Source organism: Cynara cardunculus (genome assembly GCF_001531365.2).
Source record: "Cynara cardunculus var. scolymus isolate 2C chromosome LG 2, CcrdV1, whole genome shotgun sequence".
Taxonomy (NCBI): domain Eukaryota; kingdom Viridiplantae; phylum Streptophyta; class Magnoliopsida; order Asterales; family Asteraceae; genus Cynara; species Cynara cardunculus.
In genome coordinates this window covers 65,753,671-65,767,536 of record NC_037529.1, presented here as the reverse complement: position 1 = coordinate 65,767,536, position 13,866 = coordinate 65,753,671, and the positions used below count along the sequence as shown (strand labels likewise).

General features: G+C 38.1%; 2 protein-coding genes across 2 annotated transcripts; one reads left to right on the top strand and one right to left on the bottom strand.

Annotated features, from left to right (window-relative positions):
• Window positions 1-1,086: 1,086 nt before the first annotated feature.
• Window positions 1,087-7,720, bottom strand: LOC112506320 (putative DUF21 domain-containing protein At3g13070, chloroplastic). The gene is made up of 15 exons (XM_025110328.1): window positions 7,202-7,720; window positions 6,972-7,069; window positions 6,741-6,834; window positions 5,755-5,832; window positions 5,510-5,613; window positions 4,573-4,654; window positions 4,337-4,476; window positions 4,172-4,250; window positions 4,031-4,094; window positions 3,413-3,504; window positions 3,029-3,094; window positions 2,774-2,890; window positions 2,504-2,680; window positions 2,110-2,343; window positions 1,087-1,895 (listed from the first exon to the last, which is right to left on the bottom strand). Exons 1-14 carry the CDS (start codon window positions 7,718-7,720, stop codon window positions 2,116-2,118), a joined length of 1,938 nt encoding a protein of 645 aa, XP_024966096.1. The 3' UTR covers window positions 1,087-1,895; window positions 2,110-2,115.
• A 3,453-nt stretch (window positions 7,721-11,173) lies between these two features.
• LOC112506318 (OBERON-like protein) lies at window positions 11,174-13,066 on the top strand. The gene is given in 2 exon segments (XM_025110327.1): window positions 11,174-12,242; window positions 12,498-13,066. Coding segments are annotated over 2 exon segments (1,638 nt in total).
• The last annotated feature ends 800 nt before the right edge of the window (window positions 13,067-13,866 follow it).

The following is a 13,866-nucleotide window of genomic DNA, read 5'->3' as shown; positions in this document are numbered from 1 at the left end:
TCAAAATTTTTAATTATAATTTAATTTAGGTTTAGTAACAAATAAATTTAATTTAGGTTTAATAATACAATTTTTTATAAAGATAATAACTAAGTATTTTATTATAACTCGATGATTATCCTAATTTTACTCTAATTTTTTATATTTAATATGAGATGTTTATCTAATATTTGATTATGTTTATCTATAGTTAGTTACACGAATTCAAATATGAAGCKTTAATAAGTTGTACTTATACACAATTTACTTGTAATCTTAAATTTTAAATAATATACCTCAATAAACAGTATTTTATACATAAAAAATGTTTTTTAAGAGTTATTGTCAAATGTTTTATAATATATTTGATTAATATAATTTATATTAATAGAATAATTTTCGAAACAAGTGAAGTAAGGAGACGTTGGTGGGTGTGAATGTAGTGGCTCCATTTGGACTTAGTTTCACCCATTATTTCGTGTTCAAAACGTCGTCGTATTTCCACATTCTTCTATAAATTTACCAGTCCCCATAAAACTAGAAAACACTAGCATAAACTTTATAGGCTAAGGTGCCGTTCACAAAACTCTTATCGGGTATCACTTACCTTGAATCTTACTCAGTAAAGGGGGAAAAGACTTTCACCCAATAAGCACTTATCAGATAAAAAACGCTTACCAACTATCCATTTTGTTGGCCGGTAATGTTACCGATAAGGTAAATAAAGGTAGTGAATATTGCCAGTAAGGGTTTTATAAACGGCCCCTAAGTCGTGTCTTCAAAAGTGAAGGCTAGCCCACCGAGGTTGGCCTTCTGAGTCAAACTTGTTCTTCAATACGAGACTTCACGCTGGACCTAGACCAAGCCTCTAGACCCCCGTTTTATAGCGATCTTAGATCCATCCAAGGTTGTTTACACAAGCAAACGTACATTCCACACCTCCTAACTCATGTTATAACTAAACCAAACCCCATCAATCGTTTGTAAATGACAAGTACACCAAAATGCTCGACGAGACTAAAATCACCCACATTTTGACTTGTCGGAAAAGTCAGTTCCGACGAATCTAAATGAATTATACGATGAAATCGACAGTCGTGAAGACGCAAGCATCTACTTTAGCTTCAAGAAACAGAAACATATTTAATTTTTCTTCCTGAATAAACAAATGCAGAAACTCCATAAAGAAGAAGCCAAAGATGTAACCATCTTCTACAAAGCTTAAGGCACTCCAAAAATACAAAACCTGATCACAGCATCAAACCTAACCTAACCCCAACCCTTTATATTCTCACAAAAACAACCTTCCAAATGCTACCCACTCTTCCCCCCTTGGACTCACTCCCTTGCCCTTTCTCTCCTTCAAAAAGTCCTCTTCCCTTCATATGTCTCCTTTCTCCTTGGATCTTGTGCTCCTGTTGCCGATTCTGGACCCCGATTACGTCACCAGAATCAACAAAGGGAGGCTCACTTGCTACATATTATTACTAAATACACTTTCCCTATATATAACAACCATAACATAATCAAATCATCAATAGGGTTGAGACAAGAATCTGATAAAAAGAAACTAATGGCTCTTCAGTCCATGGGAAGGCAAGGTGGCAACTCAATGGCGGTAGGAGGAGGAGGTGGTGGTGGTGGTGGTGGTTCTTCCTCTATCGCTCTCCTGCAAGAAAGATTCAGGCAGCTGGAGAAAATGAGGGAGAAGAGAGAAGAGATGGAGCTATTAAGGTTGTTCCCTGGGTCTGAAACCACTAGTCAAACTAACCATTATGAGCCACCAGAAAGATTGTTGGTGCACCCTGAGATGATCTTCCATAAACCAACTAAAAAAACGACCACGAGACCAGGTTTTCAAGATCCGCTCTCTCTTGGACTCGAGTTATACACAAAGCAAGCAGAACCCAAAAAACCTGCAAAAACCCCATCCTTCATGGACTTTTGGTCGGTAGATTCAACATCTGTGCATGCTTATGACAAACCGGAAGTCGATACCTCCCTTCATCTGTAGAAAAGCTTTTGTTTTTCTTGACTTTTTGGTCTTTTTTTCTTGATCTTTTGCATCTTTTTAGTTTCTTCTGTAACTTATAAGGGGAGGGAAATAAGACAATAACTGAAAGTTGATACCTTTGATCATTGTTGGTTATCTATTGACATTATACGGTCTCGGGAGAAGGTGGCTTTAGGTGTTTCCACGTACAATCTCTCATCATCGCTGCTGCCTGAGCTTTCGTCATTTTTCCATTTCTTTTTCCAGAATCTGGGCACGACACGAGCAGCTTCTTTGATTTGTTTTGCCGAGTGATTGTTTACCCTTTCAAATCTGACAGTATTAACCTTTCTACAGTTTCCTGCCAATATCTGCAGCACCAACAAGAAGGTTAAAGGAATGATCAAATCATTTTGGATGGATAAGCCGATAAGGAGATGGAATGTGATGTTTCATGAGAACAAGATTCGGTTTTTATTTTTTTATATAACACCCTTTTTGGCAAATCAAAGGCTCGGTTATTAAAACTACCTCGAGCTTGAATGTTTGACATCTATCTTTCTCATCATGACTGTCGGTTTCTTGTTTACTTTCATCACCATCTTCTTCATTTGCTTTCTTCATAATTACTTTAATACTTTCACCTGTTCTTGGAATATATCCAAATGCTTCGCAGATGAAACCTGAAACCGTCTCGTATTGGTGATCCTGCATGCAATATATATATAATTTGACCTCTATATATAATGAAGCTAACGAACTAACAATCAAAATTGATGAAGTAGAATATATAACGAATACCTCTGGCAAAACGATATCTAGATCTTCAGAGAGCTGGTAAATTGATGTATTTGCATCAACATCAAAAATTCCCTCTGCTACCTTTACAATATTCCCGGTTTTTCTCTCGATTTCCTCCTGTAATCCAACAATATTATATACTATGCATGAAGACATGAATTATGAGTATCTTCCTATTATATGTTCGCACAAATGTTTGCCAAAAATCGTGGATTTGTAAATTACATGAAATTTTCAGAATTCCTGAGAAGTTACCTTGGAGTCATTCTCATCGAAGATCTCACCAACAATTTCCTCAACAACATCTTCGAGGGTTACAATCTGCTTGTCAAGATACGAAGCAAAAGTCAATCTTTGATTTTTTACTGTCAAAATGTTTGATGACATACTCTGAATAGATGACGCACAGACATTGGGTTTGCTCCCAAGTGGTCACCCGTTCAACCCCCCCCCCCCCCCCCCCAAAGGGGGGCCGCCACAGAAGGGTGTGTCTGGTTGTTAACTTCAGGACGCAAGGGATAAGTCGAGGTGCGTGTAAGTTGGCACGGACACCCACAATTACCAAAAAAATGAATGATGTAGTAAAGGGTGGCTCTAGGTGTAAAAATATAGGATACAGCATCAAGAACATGAACGTACTCCAACAGTTCCACCATATTCATTGAGAACAACAGCCATGTGGACCTTCCTGATACGGAACTCCCTCAGAAGATTCCAGACTAACATTGAATCTGCAATGAATTCTGGTTAATTTAAGAATCATGTTCATTCTATCAGCAGCTACTTAGATCCACAAAAAACACGCTTGATTGTATTAGATTCCAACTATGCTGGATGGTTGGACCTAACGTAAAGATTATCCAGTAAAATATTCATTCAAAGGGTCCCGTTTAGTTTCACAGCCAATCACATAGCATTGCATATGCCAGTAACAACAATAGACACCGATATGGGTGCGTTTGGTAAGCATATAGGACTGGATGGGCAAGAGTGAGGTATGTGGGTGAAAGAATTCTTAAAGGTTTTAAATTTTTAACTTGACATGAGTAGTTTAGTAATTTACCAATCTTGTCCAGTCTCTAACTTTTGTTCCACCTATTTTGGTGGGGACAAGAAACAAACACTCAGTCCCGTCCTACTCCAGTCTAAAGTCACGCCAAACGACAACAAGTTTTTGTTCTGCTCCGCGTACGAAACCACTCTATGCGATCAAAATATTATATGACTATCGAATATACAGTCAAAGTCAACTCTTACCAGGAACAAAATACGCAGGCTTGTGAGCAATCTCTCCCACCGCTGCAGTTTCTAGCATATCTCCCTACAAAGTCCCCTGATGAATGTGAATCTTGATATATAAAACATATAGTGATTGAAAACAAGCAGAGGCGATGTTACTTTCTGAACAAGATCTAACAGATCCATTGCATAAGCTACGCCAACAATGTTATCAATTCGCTGCTCAAATACCGGCACCCTGTAAGTATATTTTTAAATTTTATTCAGTAAATATATAATCAGAACTATTTTCTTTAAACCAACTGTTTCAGACCGCAAATTTACCTAGAATATTGATGAGTCACCCACAAGTGATGGAAATCAACTAATGTTGCACCAGCATCAACTGCAACTACATCTACTAGAGGGGTCATTACCTCCTTCACATGGGTATCTTTTATCTCCAACACTTTTTCAATCATATCCTGCATAATGGATTTCAGCAACGCATATTGCAGTAAGGATCAACAAGAAATACCGAAAATAAGCAGCATAGGTGATGTAAATTATTTTATGCATACCTGCTCTTCCTCCTCAATGGCCCCACTCAATTCAGCAACCCTCAACATCAACTTGAGTTCATCTTCAGTGACGGATGGTTCACTGGTGCACAATTTAATTGGAACATCAAAGTTAAGCGAGGCAACAAGGGCCCACCAAGGCATCAGGATGGTGTCAAGGTGTTTATGGTTATGTTATCCGGTACTCTAAGAGACTGTCTGGTTGGTTTTCTATTAAGTTTTGTATGGATAAAATTGTCAGGTTGGATTAATCTGTCTGTATAGATTGGAAAGATTTTTACGAGGGTTTTTTCTTAGATGGAAGGAGCGTGTTTTTTAATTGGGAGGGGCAAGTTTGGAAAAACTTGGCTTTCTGCATAAAGCTCCCCTAGAAGCTTACTGAATAAGTCACATCATTAAGCCGTACCAAACAGTCATGTATAGCTGTCCGAATATGCTGCGAGTCCCATTAAGCTCGTTAAGCTGCTAACAAACAAGACCTAACTGATATATTGCATTATAATAATAGATTGAATAAATACTACTACAAATATGCAATGAAAACTGATAATGTGCATGGTCTTCATGTAATGTTTTTCACACTTTATACATAAATTTGAGTGATTCATATATAAATAATGTAAAGAAAAAGGGTATAAATACGAAATACTCTTTTGGAAAGTAACTGGCAACACCTAGACCACCTTGTTGCTCCCCTACTAAAAATGCAAACACACACCTGACACCTATAGGAAGTTTGCCGTGATAACCATGATCACCAATTTGATGCATCGTGCAATTCAGCATCACCATATAACCACAATCATATAATAACAGAAAGGAGACATATTTGCTTCCACCATTGCGACCAACCAGTAAATTTATAGGTATGCACCATATATCTGTCCCCAGACAGAATATCTCGAAAGAAACGTCAACAGGGGGGAGGAAGGCTTACCTTTTCCCTTTCAAGCCAAGAATTTTAAGCATTCCCATCGAAAGGAATGTAACAACTCTTCCAACTGGATATAGAACCAAAGAGAGCCATGCAACTGGACGGACCTATGTATTATTTGAGACACAAATTAGGTCGATATGAAATAATATCAACAGAAGGTAGCAGTAATCGGGTAAGGATCTGTGCAAATTTTTGTAAACTATAGATATTACATGTATCAGTGAGTATATATAAATCAAGCTTACCACAGCCCTAGCAACCGCAGTAGCATTGTGAACAGCTATACTTTTTGGAGTAATTTCAGTGAGAAGTAAAACAACCACCTGAAATCGATCACCAAACAATTTTAGCTTTCTAAGATGACCTCTTATTTTATGCATTAAATCACATAAACACCGTATATATCACATAACTTTGTAGGTGTTTATCGAAAAAGTAAAACACTCGTGCTAAACAAAGTGCAATAGGCATAGACAAGAATTTGCCTCAGCTTCCCAGCACCTTTTGAAATTTGTCATTGTTTAGGAAGCAAGAATTTGGTCCCTTAGGGTCGTTTGGTACATGGGACAGAATGGATAGGACAGCAAAGAACCTTTTGTCCCACATCTGGCGCCACATGGGACAGGACATTCCTCAGTGGAACAAAAATGCATTCCACCAAAATAGGTGGAACAAAGATAAGGAGACAAGATTGGTAAATTATTAAACTACCCATGTCAAATTGAAACCCTAAGCCTTACGCAATTCTTTCACCCACCTACCACACTCACGCCCGTCTCAAAGTCTGGTCCAATCCAGTCCTAGTACCAAAAGCACCCTTAAAGTCTAAGAGGCTGTTTGGTTGGTTTTTCATCAAGTCCTTTATGGATAAAGCTGCTTGTATGGATTAATCTCTATGTATAGATTGGGAAGATTTTTGTTTGGAAGGGTTTTTCATAGATGGAAGGAGCTTGTTTTTTAATTGGGAATGATAGGTTCGGAAAAAACGTGGCTTTCTACGTAAAGCTCCCTCCTAAAAGCTTACTAAATAAGCCATTTTCTATATCCTTAAGCCACTACCAAATAGTCATGTATAGCTGACTGAATAAGCCGAATCTCATTAAGCTAACAAGCGGGGCCCTAAATCTTGATGGTTCATTCATGCATTTTACTTAACATGTATCCAACTTGAATGTAATAAACAATCACAGGTATCCTCTCTTGAACTTAAAATGGGATTTTAGACACACACCGTCATCACACCAGTCGCTGCGCTAACACCAGCTTCGCCAAAAACCGTTGTTGCCGCCTCTGTGAAAAGTGCAGTAGCTCCAATGTTGACCACACTGGACAAGTTGCTACAGTTGTCAATAACAATATTCCATCTCTTCGCTCCAATAATCCATTTTCTAGTTAACTCATGCTTAGATTCTAAAACCCCTTGAAAGAAAACGAACTAGAATCACAAAGATAGGAACTTTACGTTGTGCCAATGAGAATGGTGGTGAGGAAGCGAGTGATATCTGTGCGTAGCAGCCTGAAGACGCCATTTTCTCCTTCTTTTTCAGCCAATTCTCTCACCTGCAAACAAGAAACTGTATAGTATCATACATTTTGTAGAAGACGCCGTTTTCAGAAGCAATTGTATCGATTTCAAATAAAGTGGAAAGAGGTGGCACAAAAACAAAACAAGAGTGGTAAACGAATAGATACCTTCCATGGCGAAAGAGTGGTAATTGAAGTCTCGGCCATTGAAAAGAAGGCAGATAAGCCCAAAAGTGCAGCTAAAATCAAGCCTTGCTCTCTGAAAACTCGAAGAACCTGTGAAATTTTGGGACCGTTCCAGAAACCTTTTAAGTAAACCATACCCTTCTGTGTCAAATCCCCTAAATCGCTACCAGCCTCCACTGCCAGAACTCTCTGACATCTAATTACCCCCAAAACCAACAAACCCACCACAAATCCACATCTCAGTAAAACCCCAAACTTCTTCAAATCCTCTTCTCTTGGCGAATCTTTAACAGATTCTTCGCCTTCAAATTCACTGGTGACATAATTCTTTGGGTAAGATTTAACTCTGAAAACACTGGAGGTTCCTGAAATCTGAATTTGTTTCTGCAATGAATTTGTAGTGTGATGGTAGCGAAAGGGAGGAAAATGTTCGGGAATTCTTGAAGGGGGAAAAGGGAGACGATGGATGAAAGGTGGAGTTTTGAGAAGTACGGAGTTCATGGTTTTGTATGCGTTTTGGCTGTGAATTGGTTGTGGGGAGAAAAATACAAAATTTCATGAAAAAATAAATCTGCTGGTGAAGGATTGTGAAGAGGGGTTTAGGGGTGAAGGGAAGAAGTGGTCCACGGATACCCCGAATCATGTATCAAACATTTGTTGCTATTGCACGTAAAAATATCTTATTGATTTATTTTGGTACGAGACCGGTAATAAGTACTTTTGAGTGTTCGGATAAACAACTCATATTGATGCTAAATCGGTAATAAGAAGTTTTTAAAGAAGTTAAACCCTTCTGACTTATAATAAGTTGATAAATGTTTTTGTAGAAAAGCATAAGTTGTTTCAAATAAGCAATCCCAAACAACCCCTTAATTTTGTAGCCATGGACAAGAGACATCTGTGCCAACTATTTTTGGTAGAATGGTGGGAAAAAATCACCATTAAAAGGAAATTTGTATACAATGATACATTAATACTTTCATTAGATTAGTTGGTAGAATGATGAGGGACTTTGTTCAAATACAAGACAAGTCTTGCTCTTTACAATAATACCTTCATTCACCGATTCAGTCTTGCAACTTCATTGCACAAACGATGCTTTATGAAAGTGCTCCAAGCTTCTACCATCCATCTCGGTCTATTTTCCCTACTTTTCTAGTTTTCTACTGATATCCAATACGAAAACAACAAAAAAAGTCATCAATAATTGATTTTGAAGGTTAACCCCTCTCTCTCTCTCTCTCTCTCTCTCTCTCTCTCTCTCATATTTCTTTCTCACATATCCATTAGCTTATAATAAACTTTTAACCGTTGTTAAATATTTTATTTTAATTTGTAGATACATAAACCTTTTAAATCGTTCACATACTTTATAAAAATCGTCCTTATTTCCCTGAAAAGCGAAGCTGTTAAATCTTGATTTTAAAAGACCAAATCAAGATTTACAAGAAGCATCCAGAAGTTTCTTGTAACCCTGTTAAATTGAACCAATTCGACTATCCCTGTTATTCGTGGTGCCAGCTTTGATTGGACAAACATGCACAGGCTATCGACACATCCTCTATCCTCTATCCTCCGTTATAGTGCCCGTTGTAATGCCGTGGCAACGGCTTCCATCCATTCTTCCAACGAAAGGGTATGGTTCAAATCAACCATTGGACTATTTTCCCCTTTATTACATTGTTGTTGAATTATTTTTGCATTAGTTGCATCTGTTCTTGATTACTGTAGTTATTATCAATCCCATCAACATCCAACTATGTAGAATTTTCTTTTAAATCAACAAGTCAAATGGCTACTAAAGAATATCAGTTTTAGATCCACAAAGAGAAAATCGCCAGTTATGCAAATCTTGTTGTAAACTACAGATACAAAAACAAGTAACAAGATAAAATATTTAGACATGGTTTTGCTAGTGGGACCTATATTTCAATTGAATCGTAAGATTCAGATCAAACCAAATATACCCGGTGAATCCCACTGGTGGGTTGGAGGTTAGATGTGCACTAACTTGACCCCAGTCTCAAAGAGTAGACAAGTTGATCCATGAAACCCCCCCCCCCCTCTTGGTTCAAGAGTGTAAGCAATAAAGATTAGCATATGGTGAAAGAAACACGAGAAAAGCAAGTAAGCACAAGTATTAAGAGGTACAACGAATAAATACAAAAGGTAGGGTCAGACAATACCACACATGGCAAGTACGAAAAAAAAACACCTCCTCGGCCTAAACTGTCAGCCCTCTACCCCTTTCCTAACTTCAGGTACGTTCCAATCTTTTTGGAGTGTTACATCTAAAACTTCTGAGTATATTGTATAAATGGGATATTAGAGAATATATGTCAAGCACAAAAATGGGTTAAACCTAAAATGATTAACAATTTGAAACTAAACCTAAATCATTAATAATTTGAACCTAAAACCAAACAAATAATGGTTTAAACATAAATAATTTCGGCCACAGTTTTACACAAGTCGATAAAAAGACCCTAAACACATGTAAATTTAGGCCCCAAAATTTCGAGGGCCCTGTTCAAAATCTCACATTTAACATGTTAAGGGACGATCTTGCCTAACTTGACCAACTCCCTTTTTCTCGAGTATCGTAACCATAGGTCTCATTCCTAGTTTGATATCCTAATCCTCTGTTTCCAAGTGCTCTTCAGACATCATATCCTTGGAAATATCCAAGGTCGCTATGTCCAACCTCAATTGCTCATCCCACATCCTCCCCGCCCTTCCCTTCTCCATAAGATTCAAATCATGAATAGATATAACTGATAAAACATACATCAACACCATATAATGATAGCACTAGTATGCTAGTATTAGGTATTTATCATCCTATTCGGTCCAATGTTTAATGTAAAACATGATTATCTGGTATAGACGTTCATCGTTATGTTCATGATTATCATCATAGCTTGGTTTTAGACCATTCAACCGATAAATATGCAACTTTTCATCTTCAGCAATGCAAGTGACGCCTTGGACAAGTTGTGGTTCCTTCCTTCAGGTGCCTATAGATGTCCTGCTATTCAACTATCTAATTCGAGTCTGGAATTTCAGTGATTTGGTGCCTGTTACCTTTTGCAAATGGCAATGGACATATAGATGTGAATCTTGTATGATTTGTTCCATTAGACAAATGACGTATGAGATTTGTTTGCTAAGAGTATTAACGTATTATACTAAATGCGTCTAGAAAGGAGAAATACATATGGGTGTGAATCTTTTTATGGTTTTCATTGACAAGTTTCTCTCGTAACAGATTGAGGTTGATGGGAAATACTAGAGTGGACGAAAGGTGAGGTTCATTTAACAAATAAGGTGGTATCCCAACAAAACTCGAACTTGAATCATTTTGTTCGTTAACCTCTCGTCAAATACGCTAACCTTGGGGGGTTTGTGGGTTTTCTTAGGACAACAACGACCAAGTATCAAATAGTCGCACGTTGACGACAACGGTTGATGAAACCAAATAGAAACTTTATAAACCTATCGTCGGTTCTAATAATCGTACTATTCTTGAAATGACAAGATATATACAAAATATTCCTACAAGATTGTATTTTCTCAATCAAAACCCAAATTTGGAACGTGATGCCATTGTTGGCGAAGTGGGTTTGGAATGGAATGATGAGCAGGCCAGGTACGTTGACAATATCAACCTACGGTCAAACTGTGTCTTCTGCACCAATCCATCCGGTCAACGTCTACACCCTAATTATTGCTTTCTGTTTCTTCCCCAAAACCTTGTTTTCTTCCACATCTAATCTTCCTGCAAACCCACCTCTCAAGTTTCTTCATTTCGTCCTTCTGTTTACTTCAAGTTTAGACACCCATCTGCTCCATTTTGTTGGCTTCCAATCGATTTTGGAACAACGGTTGGTATCTTCTCTTCTCACCTTCTTCCCCTGCATCAAGCTGAGCAATAGAGAATTCAGAAACTTGATCATGGCGGCATCATCTGGATCCAACAACAATAACCATAATCAACCTCCATCAAACATGCTTCCTGCCAGATGGCCACACTCGTCTTTTGGTACACTTGCTACGAATCCTGATCAACTTCGTGAGTCTGCCGCCGGGAGTTCCAGTTGTAGAGAAACCTTTCCGACTGCCGATGTCAAGACTGTTAAAAAAGAAAACGACATCACCGACCAGCCGGTCATCCGTCGGATTGCTGATTCGCATAAGGTTTATCTTCAAGATATAGCTTGAGAAAGAGTTGATGTCATTTCTGAGAAAATGTGTGTACTTCCTGATGATTACCTACAGGAATTAAAGATGGTACTCCGTGAGATTCTTGAAGGAATCAGTGGATCGCATTATCGAGAAGATCTGTTTCTTCTTCAGAAGCTTGTTCAGACCAGGTCTGATCTGAACACCATGACTTTAACCAAAGCTCATCGAACACAGCTAGAGATTCTCGTCGCTATTAACTCAGGAATTCAAGCTTTTCTTCATCCTAACATCAATCTATCTCAATCCGCTTTGATCGAGGTTTTTGTCTACAAACGCTGTCGAAACATCGCGTGCCAAAGCCTCCTTCCGGCCGAAGAATGCAAGTGCAACATTTGCTCCAATGAAATGGGTTTCTGTAATCTCTGCATGTGCACCATATGCACCAAATTCGACTTCGATGTCAACACTTGTCGTTGGATTGGTTGCGATTCTTGTTCTCATTGGACTCATACCGACTGTGCTATACGCGAAAAGCAAGTTTGTATGGGGACGTCCGTGATGGGTGGAGTTAGTTCACCACAAATGGTCTTTAGATGCAGGGCATGTAGCCGGACGTCCGAGCTCTTTGGATGGGTTAAAGGTGTGTTCCAACACTGTGCACCATCTTGGACCCGTCAACATTTGATCATGGAGCTTGATTCAGTGAGTAGAATCTTTGGTGGTAGCCAGGACTCTAGAGGGAGGCAGCTTTTCTGGAAGTCTGATGAGCTTCTAGAAAAACTCAAGGGTGGAATGGCAGAGGCAACAGCTTGTGAAATCATATTGACATTTTTCAAGGGTAAGTATAAACTGCACTCAACTAAGAATTAAAGATCCATCTTTTGTTTATAAAATAACTGTCACCCGCGTAAAATCGGCTTTATAAAAGGTCTAACAGATTGCATAATAGGCTTAAACGGTTGTGCTTCTCATATAAGATCGTTACTACCAACACTTTTTCTGCTACGCTTTTGACATCTCATGAAACCGATTTTGTTATGGTGCATCCAACATGGTTTCTTGCCGGTTTTTTTACCAATTTATTTATGTCCAGAGCTTGGACTGGACTCACCAGAAAGACCAGATCCCAGTGGAAGTGAAGATGCCTGCAACAAAATATATGAAGTGGTGCAGGAGGCGATCAGAAAGATGGAAATGGTGGCGAACGAGAAGATGGAAATGGTGGCAAAAGCACGATTAGAGCTCGATAACTGTGACCGTGAACTGGAGGAGAAGGGGCGGGAAATCGCAGAACTGGAAATGGGAAGACATGAAAAGAAGCAACAGATAGAAGAATTGGAAAGCATAGTTAGATTGAAGGAGGCAGAGGCAGATATGTTTCAAGTGAAAGCTGATAAGGCAAGAAGGGAAGCCGATCGGCTTCGGAGAATTGTTGTTGCCGCCAAGTCGAAGAGATCGGAGGAAGAAGAATATGCTGCAAGATATTTGAAGCTCCGATTGAGTGAAGCCGAAGCCGAAGCTGAGAGAATGCATCTTTTCGACAAGATTAAACTGCAAGAACGGGAGCCGGAAACCGGGATGATGTATTCCAAGATTCAAGATTTGCTGAAGAATGTTTACAATCAAGATCAGGATGTTATTTGTAGCAGAAAAAGTGTATGAAAATTTGGTGGTTGATCAGCTTCTTGGCTTCCATTCCATGGAAAGCAAGTTTGACTTGTGAAAGTCAAAGCATTGAATTGCAATACAAGAATCCATTTGAGAAATAGAAGGCAGTGTTGGTGTTTGAATCTCAAAAACATCCCCATCATATTAAAGAGAGGAGATTATATATGGTCCGTGGGATAGAGCTAGAATTTTTTTCACCATTTGATTATAAGAAAAAATTATAGCAAAAAATTTTCAAATAGTGACACCGGTTGACTATAAGAAATAAATATATATAATTTTTTTCAATCGGTGGCATTATTTGACTAAGAAAATGACATTAACAAGATTTGAATTTGGGTCTTGAGTGGAATAAAAGCCTTGCAAACCAACTCTACCAAGTAAAACTTGTTCTCGTTGTAATTTCAAAATACATACGGTGGCACACAACAGATTAATACAGTTACACTTTTCACGAACCTAATTTTTTTTATCCTTCGATGGAGAAATAATATGGTGGCACGTGCCACCGTAACCCATGGTAGGTCCGACCATGTATGGTCCTGGATGTATTTTTAGCGTGTGTTTGGTTTTCAAGCAGGATATGATACGACATAATAGTTGTTCAATATTTGGTAAGATAGAATTTGACAGAACAAGAAAAATGATCAATTTACCTTAATAACTTGTTTATATATTTTAATTAATTTATTAAATTATAATAAAGTAATTGTTTTTTATAACAAGATATATTTTCATCAAAATTAAAATGACATCAAAATAAAAAGTTTATGTAGTTTTTAATTTTTATATTA